The 14,655-nt window shown below is 38.4% G+C and overlaps 2 protein-coding genes across 2 annotated transcripts in view; one reads left to right on the forward strand and one right to left on the reverse strand.

Moving 5' to 3' along the window:
* Positions 1–2,773, reverse strand: part of LOC137297688 (uncharacterized protein KIAA2012-like) — a 68,539-nt gene extending 65,766 nt beyond the window's left edge. Inside the window, exon 1 of the mRNA XM_067829606.1 lies at positions 2,378–2,773. Coding sequence (XP_067685707.1) covers positions 2,378–2,479 — 102 coding nt within the window. The 5' untranslated portion in view covers positions 2,480–2,773. The remainder of the gene's footprint in view (positions 1–2,377) is intronic.
* A 1,848-nt stretch (positions 2,774–4,621) lies between these two features.
* On the forward strand, positions 4,622–10,870 carry LOC137297699 (SOSS complex subunit B2-like). The gene is made up of 6 exons (XM_067829622.1): positions 4,622–5,169; positions 5,697–5,835; positions 7,656–7,727; positions 8,073–8,139; positions 8,523–8,646; positions 9,132–10,870. The coding sequence occupies exons 1-6, from the start codon at positions 5,085–5,087 to the stop codon at positions 9,224–9,226; spliced, it is 582 nt and encodes a 193-aa protein (XP_067685723.1). The 5' UTR covers positions 4,622–5,084; the 3' UTR covers positions 9,227–10,870.
* The last annotated feature ends 3,785 nt before the right edge of the window (positions 10,871–14,655 follow it).

Here is a 14,655-nt window from a genome sequence, read left to right on the forward strand (position 1 = left end):
TATCTGACACATGATAGATAAAGGAAATCATTGTCTTGACAACCGATGACCACCCAAACCCCACACTTGACAATCTCGAGAGAGATAATTCTTAATCCTCAAGCTGTCTCCTTGAAATCTTCATTTATCCTAAACCATCTGAAGTCATGATCCCAGCTTGAACATTATTGTAACTTTGTCGCTGTGCAATAAATGATTAACCAGCTGACGGGTCAGTATGTTAAAGCACGATAACATGCGATACGACAATCAACCAGTCTCGCATATTTCCACTCTGCCAATGGTTCTCCTCCCACGAAGTAATTATAGTCAGTGAAGAAAAGAATTAATCATGCCTATAATTAGTCTTCGGTTTGCCTTATATTGTCTCATGTTACCAATTCTGTTGTAATGTTAGCTACAGTAGTATTTAATAGTCACCTCGTTCTGTATTGCACTGTTATAATTACTGGGTCATTTACCCATAAAAGCAAAGTGTCGTTGTGAATACCTTAAGCTGTTGTGTGATATATCCAGTTGTAAAGGTTTGGACAAAACGAGATTGACTGATTGCTGATAAACAAGTTATATGTCTGACGTATTTGTTTAAGAATTAAGATTGAAATCAGATGAATTGCAGTTTTGCAATTGATGTTTTATGTATTAATTTAATTTTAAATGATGTTCTATCTCTCCCAGCTTTGCTACAGCTATATCTGAATTATTGAATTGTATGTTTGCAGAAAATTATGATGTATCAAAATATCTAAAAATTGAATTCATGTACTAGTTAAACACCTTTGAAAAGTAGCACTCTTGTGAATACCAAACTGATTTACCTGACAACTAAACTGATTGTATTTGAATAGTTTTGATTTTGCAGAACAGCACAGTTTATATGTTATACATCTGCATTAGTGTCTACAGGTATCTTGTATATGTAAGGAAAGATTGGTTAGGGATACATGTATGTAAATTCTTTGAAAATTATTATTTCACGGTGCATCTGTGTAACTGATTGAGTTTAGTTTTACGCTGCTTTTAGCAATTTTCAGCAATATCACAGCAGGTGACACGAGACATGGTCTTAACACATTGTGCCCATGAGGCAAATTAAACCCTGGCCTTGGACTTGATGAGCTTTGACGCATTAATCACTGAGCTACCCCACCACCCTGCATCTGCTGAATGACGTGATTCAAACAGTTATCATGTGTTTTGGGTTATATATTGCATGATGTAGTCTGAGTGACTGAGTTTGGTTATTCCTGTTAAAGCATGGAATATCAGCTCCTAGTGGGAAGCGTGCCAGGGATGATGCAAGTCTGAGATCACATGCATCACCACATGACAGGTACATTTATGACTTTACATAATAAATACCATAATTGTTATTTGTGAAGTTACCCCTTTCTGACTCTAAACTTAAGGTGCTAGCAACTCATTTTAACCATAGCCTTGAAACATTAATGAAAAGAATACATAAAGTTTTAATAAGATTATTCAAACATTGTAAATGTTGTTGAAAAAAAATCAACACAGTCCACTGATTTTTAATCAAGAAATGTGTGAATAATTGAACAGATTCCTAAAACTAAAGGTGAAAAAGAGAAAACTGATTAACATGAAATGAAAATGTCACATCACCCGAGACCATCGTTTTCAAGGTTTGGATTATATTGATTTATCAATAATGATAAAAACTTTGGCAATTCCAATGATAACTAAGACTGTTATTGCACTGTGACAAAAAAGTCTCTCAGTATTGACTGACATGTTGAGAGCTACATTAAGGTATGGTGCACATGAATATATCATGAACAACACTACTGACTTCTTTCAGGGTTATTCCCATGAGATATCATGATTGCCAGCTAACAGCAATCACTGCTCACAGATTCATTTCAATCTAGATTTATAGAAAATGAAATAATATATTCTTCCTATAGTTACTTTCTTCAAAAACATCAAAAATGCAAACTTGTGGTAGATTCACTTTGATTTTGCTATAAATAACTAACTTTAGATTGTGAATTTTAGGGATTTTATGGAGAAGCATATACAATTAGAAAGCCCCCCTACCCCCTCACCACAACATTTATGTACAAAATAAGTGCTGCTGCATGTCATGTATAAAACCAATGACACCCCCAACATCCCATAATTTTTAAGCATAATATATCAATATTTTTATGAACAAAATTGCTGACCCCACCCCAGTCCTTGAAAACAAAATGGGTGACCCCCCTCCAACAACCACTAACCAGCCACAACCCCCCCCCCCCCCCCACACACACACACACACACACACACACCTCTCTCTCTCTCTCTCCCCCCCGCACATTGCAATCATTATAACATCGTTTTCGTTGTAAATATGCAAGTTAAATATAATTACCTCTGGCTCAAGGAATACTTCAACTTTTTCATGTCCATTCTTTTGAACTTCACCAACTCCGCGACTGAGAAGTGAGAGGTTGAGAGCGCCGCCGCCAGCCATTGTTAATTTTTCTGTCACTGAAAGTGTTTTCCTCAGTTAAAACACTCTCCCGATGATAAACACCTACGATGCATTATTCAATCGTCTCCCGGGGTCACATGATACTGTTTCCCTTTTGAGAGCTTTCTCTGTGTCTTCGCTAACTTTTTCCTTCGCAATGACAGTGACGCTGTTATCAATTATTAACGACAAATAATGCTAATCTTCCCATACATGCAAACTTTTCGTCTCTCCAAACTTGGGCCATGGCCGCCATATTGTTTATACGTTGCTGGGTGTATGTGACGTCACAACAGGTGCTCGTTGTATGTCAAAGGGGAGAAAGGAGGTAATGAACTGTCATATAGAACCGATAATTACTCAACATCGAGCAAGAAATGTGTGATATGGGACACAAAGATAGTTACAGATGCATTACTATATTTAAATGAAACATTACAAGTCGAATGCAACTTAAATTATACGAAGTGAATCTCCAACACTCCCTGCTGAAAAATAGCATAATCCATTGATCCACTCTCGACCTTTAGGAGCCGTATCAAAACAATCAATCGACATATTTTGTTAATATTTTGCTGTTTTAATTTTGCAATAAAACCGTGAGTTAAAGACATAAACAAATATTTTTGTGCAGATTGCAAGATTCTGTTATCTTTGTCATACATAAGAGCATGCAACATACACCACAATGAAGTTATCAGTTGATCATTTAGACTTGTTTCAATCCCCGAAATGGAGTAAAGAATGATAAAATCAACATGATATCTCAACTGAAGTAATATCCACTCCACTCTGCAAGGTGTGTCTTTTCGACACTCTACTTGCACGGCACTGGATCGCGTCACTTGACCTGCCTTGCAGCGCTACAGTTTAATGCGTAAGCCGAGCATAAATGCTATGGTAAGGAGATAAATGGAACCGACTAGGTCCTAAACAAAGCATAAAGACATTAGACTAAGCACGACTGGAATATATCGCTCGAGACTTGGGGTTATGTAAAAACTAATTGGGGATTATTTTTTAGCACATTTGATTTATGTATTGTATTTTTTAAAAATGTATCCTGTTTAGAGAAATACGTGCAAGACAGTTACAATACACGTTTTTCAGATCATGATTGAAGTGCATATGTGCAAAAATGATATTCATCCATTCATTATGCAATTCCTTACAAATATGCGTCAGTATGATATTTTGGTTAACATATGTTTTACATTTGATGTTTGAATACATATCTCACAGACAGCATTTATCACATTGTAAAAGAGCATATTATGATTGTGCCTATTTCACACTATCTGGGTGTTTGTATGCTTAGTTTTTCACGTTGTGGTTAGAATTGGTCAGAATTAATCTGACAATGAAGGAGTAAGTGAACGAATGAACGAATGAACAGTCTTGGTTTCTAAATTTGTTTAATCATGGTTGAGTTGGACTCCTCTCTTTATTTTTTCTCTGCGGAGTGGAGTACTGGCCAGACCAAAACCAAATTTGACGTACGTATCCAGAAATGGGGTTCACAGATTGGACCCATCTGAGGAATCGAACGGCGAGTGAGTGAGTGAGTGAGCACAGGGACTTGTATCGCTTAGAAACAGCGCTCAAAAGACATACATGTGTTTAGATCCTACCCTAGTACTCCTTTTATATAGTACTAGGGTAGGGTCTATACACATATATGTCTTCCGAGCGCTGTTTCTAAGCGATACAAGTCCCTGTGTGAGTGAGTGAGTGAGTGAGTGAGGGAGGGAGGTTTACGCCGCTTTTAGTAGTATTCGAGCAATATCACGACGGGGAGCACCAGAAATGGGCTTCACACACTGTATCCATGTGGTGAACTGAACGCGAATGCTTAATTTAATTTGCAAATTTTTAAGGCATACAAATAGTAAATTTGCTCATGGGCCTGGTCAGAGACCATGGTCTGCTGCAGTTGCTTGTTAAATTTATCAAATGAATTATTTTAGTTTGCTATGCAGTAAAATATAATTCGCATCCAAATGCGCTATCCGTTCAAATACGTTACAATTTTTCAGTTAGTTTTATCGTAAAACTATACGACTAGGTTCAATTGTGGCGCAAAACAACACTATTTCTAAAAAATGCACATCTTGTTTTGATCTGCCCCCCATGCAGAAGCCCGGATGTTGCTATGACCTTAGCTTGTAGAGCGATGTCGCCTCAGTCGCAGTGTCGGCTCGCTTGAGGGCAGTGAAAGCTAGGAAAGGGGTCTCGCTGACTGATGTTAAACTGAATATTTTATCATTTTGACCGAAACTGCCTTGGCGTAGCTAATCTTTCGGCTTAGAGGAAGACATACTGCCTTATTGTACCTCAGTTAATCTGTTTGCTTCTGTATTACTCGACATTTGAGACCACCACACCGTGAACGAAACCGGAAGATAGCTCGGTCATTTTCACTTGCCCGAGTTGGAGATCAGATGAACTGAATTAGGCGTAATATATCGTAATATGCCGTTAAGTTGACAAAATGAAGTTCATAGGAATGAGCTACCTCAGTAGTTGACGCCGCAGTAAACGAGGCCGAACATTTGAGTTCGAGGCCATTTTACTTTGTTAACATTTGACAATTGAATCTTTAAACATGGCCGATATCCAGTATGTCAACATAAAGGACATTCGTCCAGGGCTGAAGAATATCAACGTGATGTTTATTGTGCTCGAGATGGGTAGGTATCGCTCGGAACGAGTGGAAGAACTAATCGATGCTTGTTTGCAGAAGGCAGGAGCTGAAACATCCATTTTTGTCGATCGACTCGACTGGTACAACTGTCAGGCGAGTCTAATGCGCAGCATCGGGGGTGAAAGGTTATACAGCTGATGGCATGCTCATTCGATGGGTCGCTAGTTCATCTTGGCTCGGATCCAGATAGAACATCATGAAATCTCAGTGAAAAGTTACTGAAGGAAAAGTTATTGACAATGATTTTATTGCTTAAATTTAGTGCCCAAGCAGTTAATTTCTAGGAAGTATGTAAAAGGTCACAATTATTTTGATTTTCAGAAGACTCTTTAATGAGATTTGTTTTTGTGGGAAAAGGTCTTAAGTCATAGGAAGCTTGATGAACACTGCGCTAGTTATCCCCCAAAGTAGTTTAGTGTTTGACATTGTATTGTGTAAGTGCTCTGTTTCAAATAAAATAGGTAAAGGGAGTTTACTTTAGAATGTAAATAATTGAATTTTGTACCTTTTCAGGTAAACCAACAAGGACGAAAGATGGCCACGACGTAAGGTCATGCAAAGTAGCTGACAAGAGTGGCTCCATCAATGTGTCAATCTGGGATGAGGCCGGTGACCTTCTCCAGTCTGGTGATATATGCAGATTAACTAAAGGGTATACACTATCATCTCTTAGGAGGAAAGGATGGTTGGGTAGCCTGGTGGTTAAGGACTTGGCTCATCACAACAAAAACATGATTCGATTCCCCACATGGGTACAATGTGTGAAGCCCATTTCTGGTGTAATCGTGGCATGATATTGCTGGAATATTTTGCAAAAAAATGATGTACAGTCGAACCCTGTTTATCCGGATGTTTTGGTTTTACTTGAAAATCGTCTGGATAGTGAGACGTAACTGGATCAAACAAGTAAAACGTGAAAATTAAGTGAAAGCAAAACATTTTCATGTACGTATATCAATAAATCAACAGTCAATAGTAGTAACAGTGAGTTATCAAAACGTATAAGTGTACCGATAATACATGGAAGGCGGAACGCAGGTTACCATTTGTCAGGTTGTCTTGGACGTAATCATGTAGCATGTGGAGCTTCAGGTGGTAAGTTAGATGAAAAATGTAAATCTATGACAAAAAGTCATTGGAAGCGTGGGGTCGGTTAAGTGCGTACAATTAATGAACGTAAGTTTCGTTTCACATAAAAATCGTCTGGAAGGCGGGGTTTCTGGATATGTGTGGTCTGAGTAAACCGGGTTCGACTGTATAACTATACTCATTCACTATTACGAGAGAAAGATTTTTTAAATTCAGACATGTAGGTGCTTCAGAGTATTCAGCGTCCAGGAACTTTGTTTGGAAGAGATAAATGTGTTAGTTTCCAGACATTGAATACCTAACAACACCATAGAATCTGAAAAAAGAATGACTGTTGACATTGTAAAAACCAGTAGTTGTGGATTAATATCAGTAGATGTCTCACATTTGAGTTGAAGATATGGCATGACATTCAGTCAGTACTATATGTATATTTATTTCAGTAATAAGCCCTCAGGAACACGTACATAGTACATATGGATGTTTACAATTGGTGCAGCATTTTCTGAATTTTACAGATATGAGAATCTTAGACTGATAGCTTCTTTCACAAATTTTTTTAACAGCAAGACATCAAAAGGACTATAGCATTCTTGTAAAGATGTATTGCTTGGAAAGATGGACATTTTGAACTCTGCATAAAAATTTACATAAAAGTGTAGTGAACCTCACTGGCTAACAAAACGTGGTGAAAAAAATATTGTTTTATTGGAAAATATTGATTTCCCATCACCTATCCTTTTCAAATCTAGGATGGGGGCAGACAACATAGACTTGTGGTTCAAGTGTTCACTCACCACTTGCAGACCATGGCTTAATTCTCTACCTGGGTGCAATTTGTGGAATCCATTTCTGTTCACAGTTTGAAAAATTGTGAAATGTGATGTAAAACCATAAAGACTTACTTCCCAAATTTGGAACTGACAAAATATTATTTGTGTAGAAAAGTATTCATAAGGAGGGAAATGTTGTAAAGATATCATTTAAAACTGAATAATGACTTGTCTAGGTCAATGTGTCTTCCATTTTTATTTTTTATTATTAATGTGATCATGCATTGAAAAAGTATTACAATGGAAACCCCATTTTTTGTATTGATTTTAATATTTTTATACTGAATCCCTGTTGCAGGTTGGGGACTAGAGACCCAAAGATATTTTTATTTTGATACATGTGCTAGCTTATCTTATTGCAGTTAAATAAACTGAAAGCATAAAATATTTTGTGCTTGCATGTTTTGCTGTCATTAGTATAAATCTAAAAGAAATGCTTTTCCAAATTGGTAGCATATTCCATTTTAAATTTTTTAACAACAGAAGAATCCATGAATCATTTTATAGATAATGTCATCTGAAATAGTTGCTGCATGTGTATATGTTGCAGGTATGCGTCTCTATGGAAGGGCTGTTTAACAGTTTACACTGGGAAAAATGGTGTCATTGCCAAAATAGGAGAGTAAGTGTTGCAGGTGTTGCATCCTTGAAATAATGGATATGTTTAGAGCCAAAAAATAAGGAATCACAAGTGTTCCTTTATTTTTTTTCCATTTTTTGTCACAAACTAAGCTTGTAAATAAACCATGAAAAAAATAAAGGAGCACATGCCCTTTTAAGTGATATAAGATTATTTTCCCTCAGTATATTTAAAACCTTAAGATTCTTTTACAGTTGAATCTTTTTACATGAAGTGTTTAGCTGTTGAATTTAATAGAGGAACCATCTTCTTTTATGAATGGAAAATGCTTTTGAAAAGTGTGTGAAAATTTTCAGCATGCTCTACAGATAGCTGGTTTCTTTTTAGGTTCTGTCTCCAGTTTTCAGAGCTTCCGAACATGAGTGAAGCAAATCCAGATTTTCTCGCCAAAAATGTAAGTACATGTACCATAATTTTAGTGCCATTTCAAAAGTCGGACAGTAGTGTAACCTACATCCCAGTTCTTGTATTGGAAGTCACAGTTAATTGATAATTCTGTAAATTTGGAAAATACTTGATTCTTATAGGTAGTTCAGGTTTTAAATCAAACTAGCAACCTGTGATTGTAACCTGGTTGCGTAGGTGTCACCCTGACTGTCAGAATCCTTGTTTATGTACTATCAACTAATGGTTTGTATGGTTGTTTTGTAGCTGGAATTCTGTCATAAATTCACTCTTTTGTGTAAATTTGTAATCTGGAGAAATCAACACAATATTTATCAGTCAGCTTTGAGACAGGTCATAATGCACTACATGATATATGCTGAAATAATTCAGGACCAGCCACCGCAACAACGAAAGTCCCCCACAGAGTCTGATGGGTCCCAGACAATGATTCCCTCCCAGACACCAGGAAACAGGCCTCCAATGGCAGGTGGTCCCCCTCAGATGGGAGGTCAAGGTGAGGTCAAAGGTCACCCAATATCCAGAATTCCCTGACTGTGTTTCAGAGTGAATTTTTCCTGAGCACCCTTTGCATATCATTTACATTCAGGGTTCAAAACTAAAATCCTTTTGCTTTTGTAGGACAAAAAGGATTAAAGACATTTTCACTTTTTTTGTGGAATAATAAATATGAATTTTGAATTCTGTTGATTGCTGTATATGGGTGCTTGAGTCATATCTTTACCTAAGAAGCCCTTATTTGTAAGGTAATCATTGGATTATCGGGTCCAGACTCCATTCTTTACAGGTTACCATCCTATAGCTGGAATATTCCAGAGTGTAGGTATAGCAACAGTGCCTCCAGCTTTTGTTGTTGACAAGCACATGAAACTCTCCATCTTCTCTATCATCAGAAACAAGATATGGCATGCACAGTTGTCTCCCTTGATTCCATGTGGTCAAAAACAAATTATTGCATTACCATTAACTTAAATTTTTCAGGTGGAAATGGGCAGTACCGTGGACCTCGCCCCCAGCATTCTGGCCCCAGGGGTCCACCGCCAGTTAATGGTAGAGGGAGGGGCATGAGACGATGATTCTCAACTGGTGCTGGATATCTACATAATTGTCTCCCTTCAATGGTGCAAATGCTTTTCAAGAGCATTAAAAATTGACTTTGAAAATGGTCAGAATTAGGGGGAAAGGGTTTTGCAAAAAATGGAACTATTGTTCCGAATTTCTTGAACACAGATAAATTAGTGTGCAGTAATGCAAGAACAATGGACTGATGAATTATCAGTAGGTACTTTGAAAATGCTTCCCATCTGTGTGAACATCTGTGTAACTGAGTGATATAGTGCTCTTCTGGAGACAGGAATGTGTACATATTTCTGTGTGTAACTGTACGTGATAATTGTGACAAGGACATTTTGCTGGTTGCCTGTGATGGTGATTGTATGTGACAGCTTGTATTCTTCCAGCTTTACGTGGAAACTTGGTCTCAAAGCTGTAACATTTGTTTCCTGCCCAAACTATACAGCTTTTGAACATTTCTCATTTCTCATTTTTTGACACCATTATCTTTCCAGCCTGTAATTTGGTATTATTGTAGCAAACAGTCAGCAGTAACAACTCGACCTATTGTTTCTGAAGAATGGTCAGAAGATTGATATGTTTTTTATAGATGGGCAGTGGGGTAGCCTAGTGGTTAAGGCGTTTGCACATCACACTGAAGACCTGGGTTCGATTCCCCACTGCCATGTTATTGCTGGAATATTCCTGAAAGCAGCGTAAAACCGTACTTGCTCACTTGTACGATTGAAGGCATATTGTCGTTGCATATTCTTTTGGCAGTTGCATTAGTAGGCTGTTACATCACTAGATCAGAATATCTGACTTTTACAGAGTAATGTTTGAACATTTACCTGATCTGAAACCATAGGAAAAGACTTTCATGAGTTGAAATTCAGACTTCCAATGTACAAAATCTGGATAATGTTCTACAGACATTTGTGCCATGTGCACAAAGTGACCTTTGTGCTTTGACTGATACATGTCCTTGTTTAAGTATGGGAGAAAAACGTGTAGCACTAAGATGGCTTTGCGCATGTGGACTACAGAAGACTGCAACATCAGTGAAGAGATTTCCACTCCTTTCCTAAGGTCCACCTTTAAATGCATGGACTTTGAGTGAATGTTGTTTTATGCCCCATGTGGCATTGTAACAGTCTAATGGTAAGAGTCTGTGTCTGATTGTTGAAAGTCATTTGACACTGATGTGACATCAACTGTCACATATCATTAATCCTTGTAGTAAGCTGTTAACACATGGCAAGGGTGGTCTAACCGTGAAAGGTGTTGCTTTTTGCTGGTTGCACCCCCTTGGGACACCCATGAAGATCTGGGTTCGAATTGATCTTAAGCTCATCTTTGTTCATAAGGTTACGATCACCTTTGTGACGCTGAATTTAAATCATATAAATGTTGAAATTATGGAATTGCAGAATTGCTAGAGTTCCAGAGAAAATATAAGCTTAATCAAAATGTAATTGTAATAAAAAAACTTATTTCACTGTTGGAAAGTAATGTGCGAGTGACTATGGTTGAGGTGTGAGACTGTCATTGAGAATGAATATGGCTGGCAGTGAGGATAAGATTCCATGATCATTCTGTATTTGCCCATGTGGATGAATATATATTGTGTTGTAGCATGTGAAATAAAACCAAAGATAAATGAGAAACAGTTCAGTGTGGAGTTTGTTTTCAGCAAGGTCACATGTCAGTTTGCAGGTGGGTGAATTGGGACAGGAACACCGTAATCTTTTAAGTGCACATGGTTTTGTACTGCACACTTGCGTTATGACAACATTGAAATAACCTGAAAGTTATTTTAGCGCCAAGGTTTTTACACCCAGTCACAAGTGGTGATAAGTCAAGGCACCTTTTACTTACTAACGTGCATGCCTTAAACTTCTCGCCCACCTTGTCCCTTGGACTAGAGTGGGCTATCATGGTCTGTTAGTATCTCTGAAACACTCGCACCATTGAACAGAACTTTCAAACATCCCAAACTGTTCAAACTGCTTGTCTAGAATTGACGCTCAGCGGTGCATCATGGGACTTGTTCATTTTGTTGCTGCAGCATCTCTCACAGGTAAGAAGACTTGTCATATTCTCTTAGCTGCGCAACCCCATTTGTGCTACAGTTTGCCTGTGCTTGACCCTTTATTTACATTGCAATGTTTACACTTTTCTCGACCTGTGAAGTTCCCGGGGTAGAATAGGCCTTCAGCAACCCATGCTTGCCATAAAAGGTGACTATGCTTGTCGTAAGAGGCGACTAACAGGATCGGATGGTCAGACTAGCTGACTTGGTTGACACGTCATCGGTTCCCCATTGCACAGTTCGATACTCATGTTGTTGATCACTGGATTGTCTGGTCCAGACTCGATTATTTACAGACCGTCACCATATAGCTGGAATATTGCTAAGTGCGACGTAAAACTAAACTCACTCACTTACACTTTTCTCGCATCCATATGGGGTCCTTTTGTTTCTCTTACATTCCATTTGTAGTGGTGTTTTGTCAAATACTTATTTTCATGAAACTTTGCCCACCTATAGACTAGGATTTAAGCGTGTGTCACTGGTAATTTACGAATATTTAGACTTTCATCTTTGTTTCCAAGACAAGCTGGACATTGATGCATTTCAACTGCCATTTTTTCTTGACCATGTACACGCAAAACGACAAATTTTTTAAATTTCAGTTACTGGGTGACCTCCAATATAAAATTACCTGATACAAACTCTAAAGTTCTTCCCAATTTCAAGGTACTGTTTTGAGAGCTTAAATTTAACTTATTATACTGACAGGAACACCCCCCATGAAGTGAGACAGTTTGTTACAGGGGAATAAGATGATTAATGTTTTCAAATTGGTGTGAGCAAGAGGGATTTGTCTTATGAAAAATAATGCAATGTGTGCAATGAATTACATTCTGTCTAGGATTACAGTTATGTTGCAGGACTTTCAGGTTTTTATAAAATTATATCAGTGGGGGTGTAACCTGTAAAAATCCAAGTTAAAATTTATCTCAACAACCATAGCTTGTGATGTGGCTCTGCTTGCGGATTTTATGCAGGTAATTGTCACCCAGTTGTTCAGACTTGAATATCAACAGACAACTGAGTGAGTTAAGTTTTACCCTGCTCTCACCAATATCCCAGCTATATGGTGGAGGTCTGTAAACAGTCAAATCTGAACCAGTCCAGTGATCAACAGCATGAGCATCAATCTGTGCAACTGATGACGTGTCAGCCAAGTCAGCATGCCAATCCACCCATCACTCCTCTTATGACAGACATGGGTTACTGAAGGACAATATTCTGTCCAACACCTTCATGGGTATACAGACCCCACACATGGAATATAGTGGCATTACACAATATGACAGCAAGTCTCCAAGTCACCTCAGACATACACGAACACTTAAATGCACAACAGAGTCAACTTCCCTTTCTTGTAATATTACTCATAAGAGTAACTCAAAAAATTGTTCATGGGTTCCAAATCCGTAGGACTGGAAAACATGATTAGTAAACAGTCCCTGCAATGTTGCCTTATAAATCGTAACTTAAGGATGACAGGTCATGCTAATTTGCATGTAACCTTTTTTTTGCAGGATAAATATACCTGGATTGAAAATTTCTAAGCGATGTGCCTGGACTAGTCTGGATGGAAAGAGTTCCAACTTATGACAAAGCCACATTTAATTTCCTCATGTCAGCTGGTTCCTCTCAGATTAAAAGCAACTCAGTCAAGCTGAAGTCTTTTAATGCATGTTTGGACATGTTCACAATGATTTCAAGTAAAGGGAGGCTACTCTTCCAGACCCAAGGTTTCCTAGTCCCTTCCAAAATATTGTTCAATCTGCGTACTAGATCCTTCTGCATGAATAAACAATGAATCCATCTGAAGCTTAGATTGATCTTGAAGCAAGTTTATGCAATGGCATAGGCTCCAGATGCATTTAGGCTCTTTATGCATCTACAAACAACATTTATTTCTGGGAATGTCTTGGTCCAGATTAAAGGACCTTGTGTAGTTTGAACCAGGATATAGAGACTCAATCTGTTTAAGGGATATTTCTTCTGATCAGGGAGTGTGTTGTGTACCAGAATCAGTGCCTGGCATATTTGCTCAATTTGTGATAGGTCAGCTCTTGCAAGTTCTTGAATAAGCTGTCACTATGATACTATCATCATGATGAAGGCATGATTTTGAGTTTGTCTGAACAGCCAGCTCTCACAAGGCAGCATTATTTTCTGTGCAATACACAGATTACCATTCATGTGTAATGCTGGGTTTGTATTCAAAATAGCCTGCATTGTTTTCATTAACATTTGTTCATGGCTTTTGTAACAGGTTGAAGAACTATAGGATGAAGACTTTTATGTATACACAACTTCTTTCTTGCAATGGTGCAAGAAAAATGCAAAAATGTCTGTTGATTCTGGAGACATCGCCATGTTAGTCCTGTTAGACTTGTCAGCCACTTTCGACACCATCGACCACGCAATGCTGCTGAGTCGTTTGGAACATGACTATGGCTTGAACGGCACTGTCCTGGAGTGGTGTTCATCATACCTTACAGATAGGAAACAGTTTGTCCAAATAAATAAAGCTATGTCCCGCAGTGAAGTTCTGGTCTGTGGTGTCCCTCAAGGGTCCGTGCTCGGTCCGATCCTTTTCACCATGTACACAAGACCTTTGGGACACTTGATATCAGAGAAGCATGTAGCTCATCATTTCTATGCCGATGACTCGCAGCTGGTAGACAGTTTCAGACCCACCTTAGCAAGTCAGATGGAATCTTTGCATAACATGGAAAGTTGTCTCAACAATGTCAAATCCTGGATGTCAACCAACATGCTTAAATTAAATGACGAAAAGACAGAGGCTATCATCATCGCTCCACCTTCTAGACAGCAAAAATCCCGGCTAACCCACCTGCAAATTGGACAGTCTCTCATACCTTTCTCGCCTCATGTAAAAAATCTTGGTGTTTTTATTGAATCTTCTCTTACTATGGATAAGCAAGTGGACCATCTCTGCAAAGTATGTCACTTTCATTTGAGAAACATAGGATCAATCCGTCATCTTCTTACAGCTGAAACCACAGCCACTCTGGCTAGATCTCTCATACTTTCTCGTCTGGATTACTGTAACAGCTTACTGGTGGGAATATCAGGAGATCAGCTGAACAGACTGCAGAGGATACAGAACAGGGCTGCCCGTATAATAACCAGGACTAAGCTCCATTCTCACATCTCCCCAGCTCTAAAGTCACTGCACTGGCTCAGGATCCGTGAAAGGATTGACTTTAAGATCCTAACAAGTCTTTTCAAAACACTGCCCCTGTCTATCTTCAGGACATGTTTGCCCACTACAAGCCCTCTAGAAATCTCCGATCAGCTGACCAACTGCTCTTGACTGTACCAGTATATAAACTGAAATCTATT

Source organism: Haliotis asinina, chromosome 10 (genome assembly GCF_037392515.1).
Source record: "Haliotis asinina isolate JCU_RB_2024 chromosome 10, JCU_Hal_asi_v2, whole genome shotgun sequence".
NCBI lineage: Eukaryota > Metazoa > Mollusca > Gastropoda > Lepetellida > Haliotidae > Haliotis > Haliotis asinina.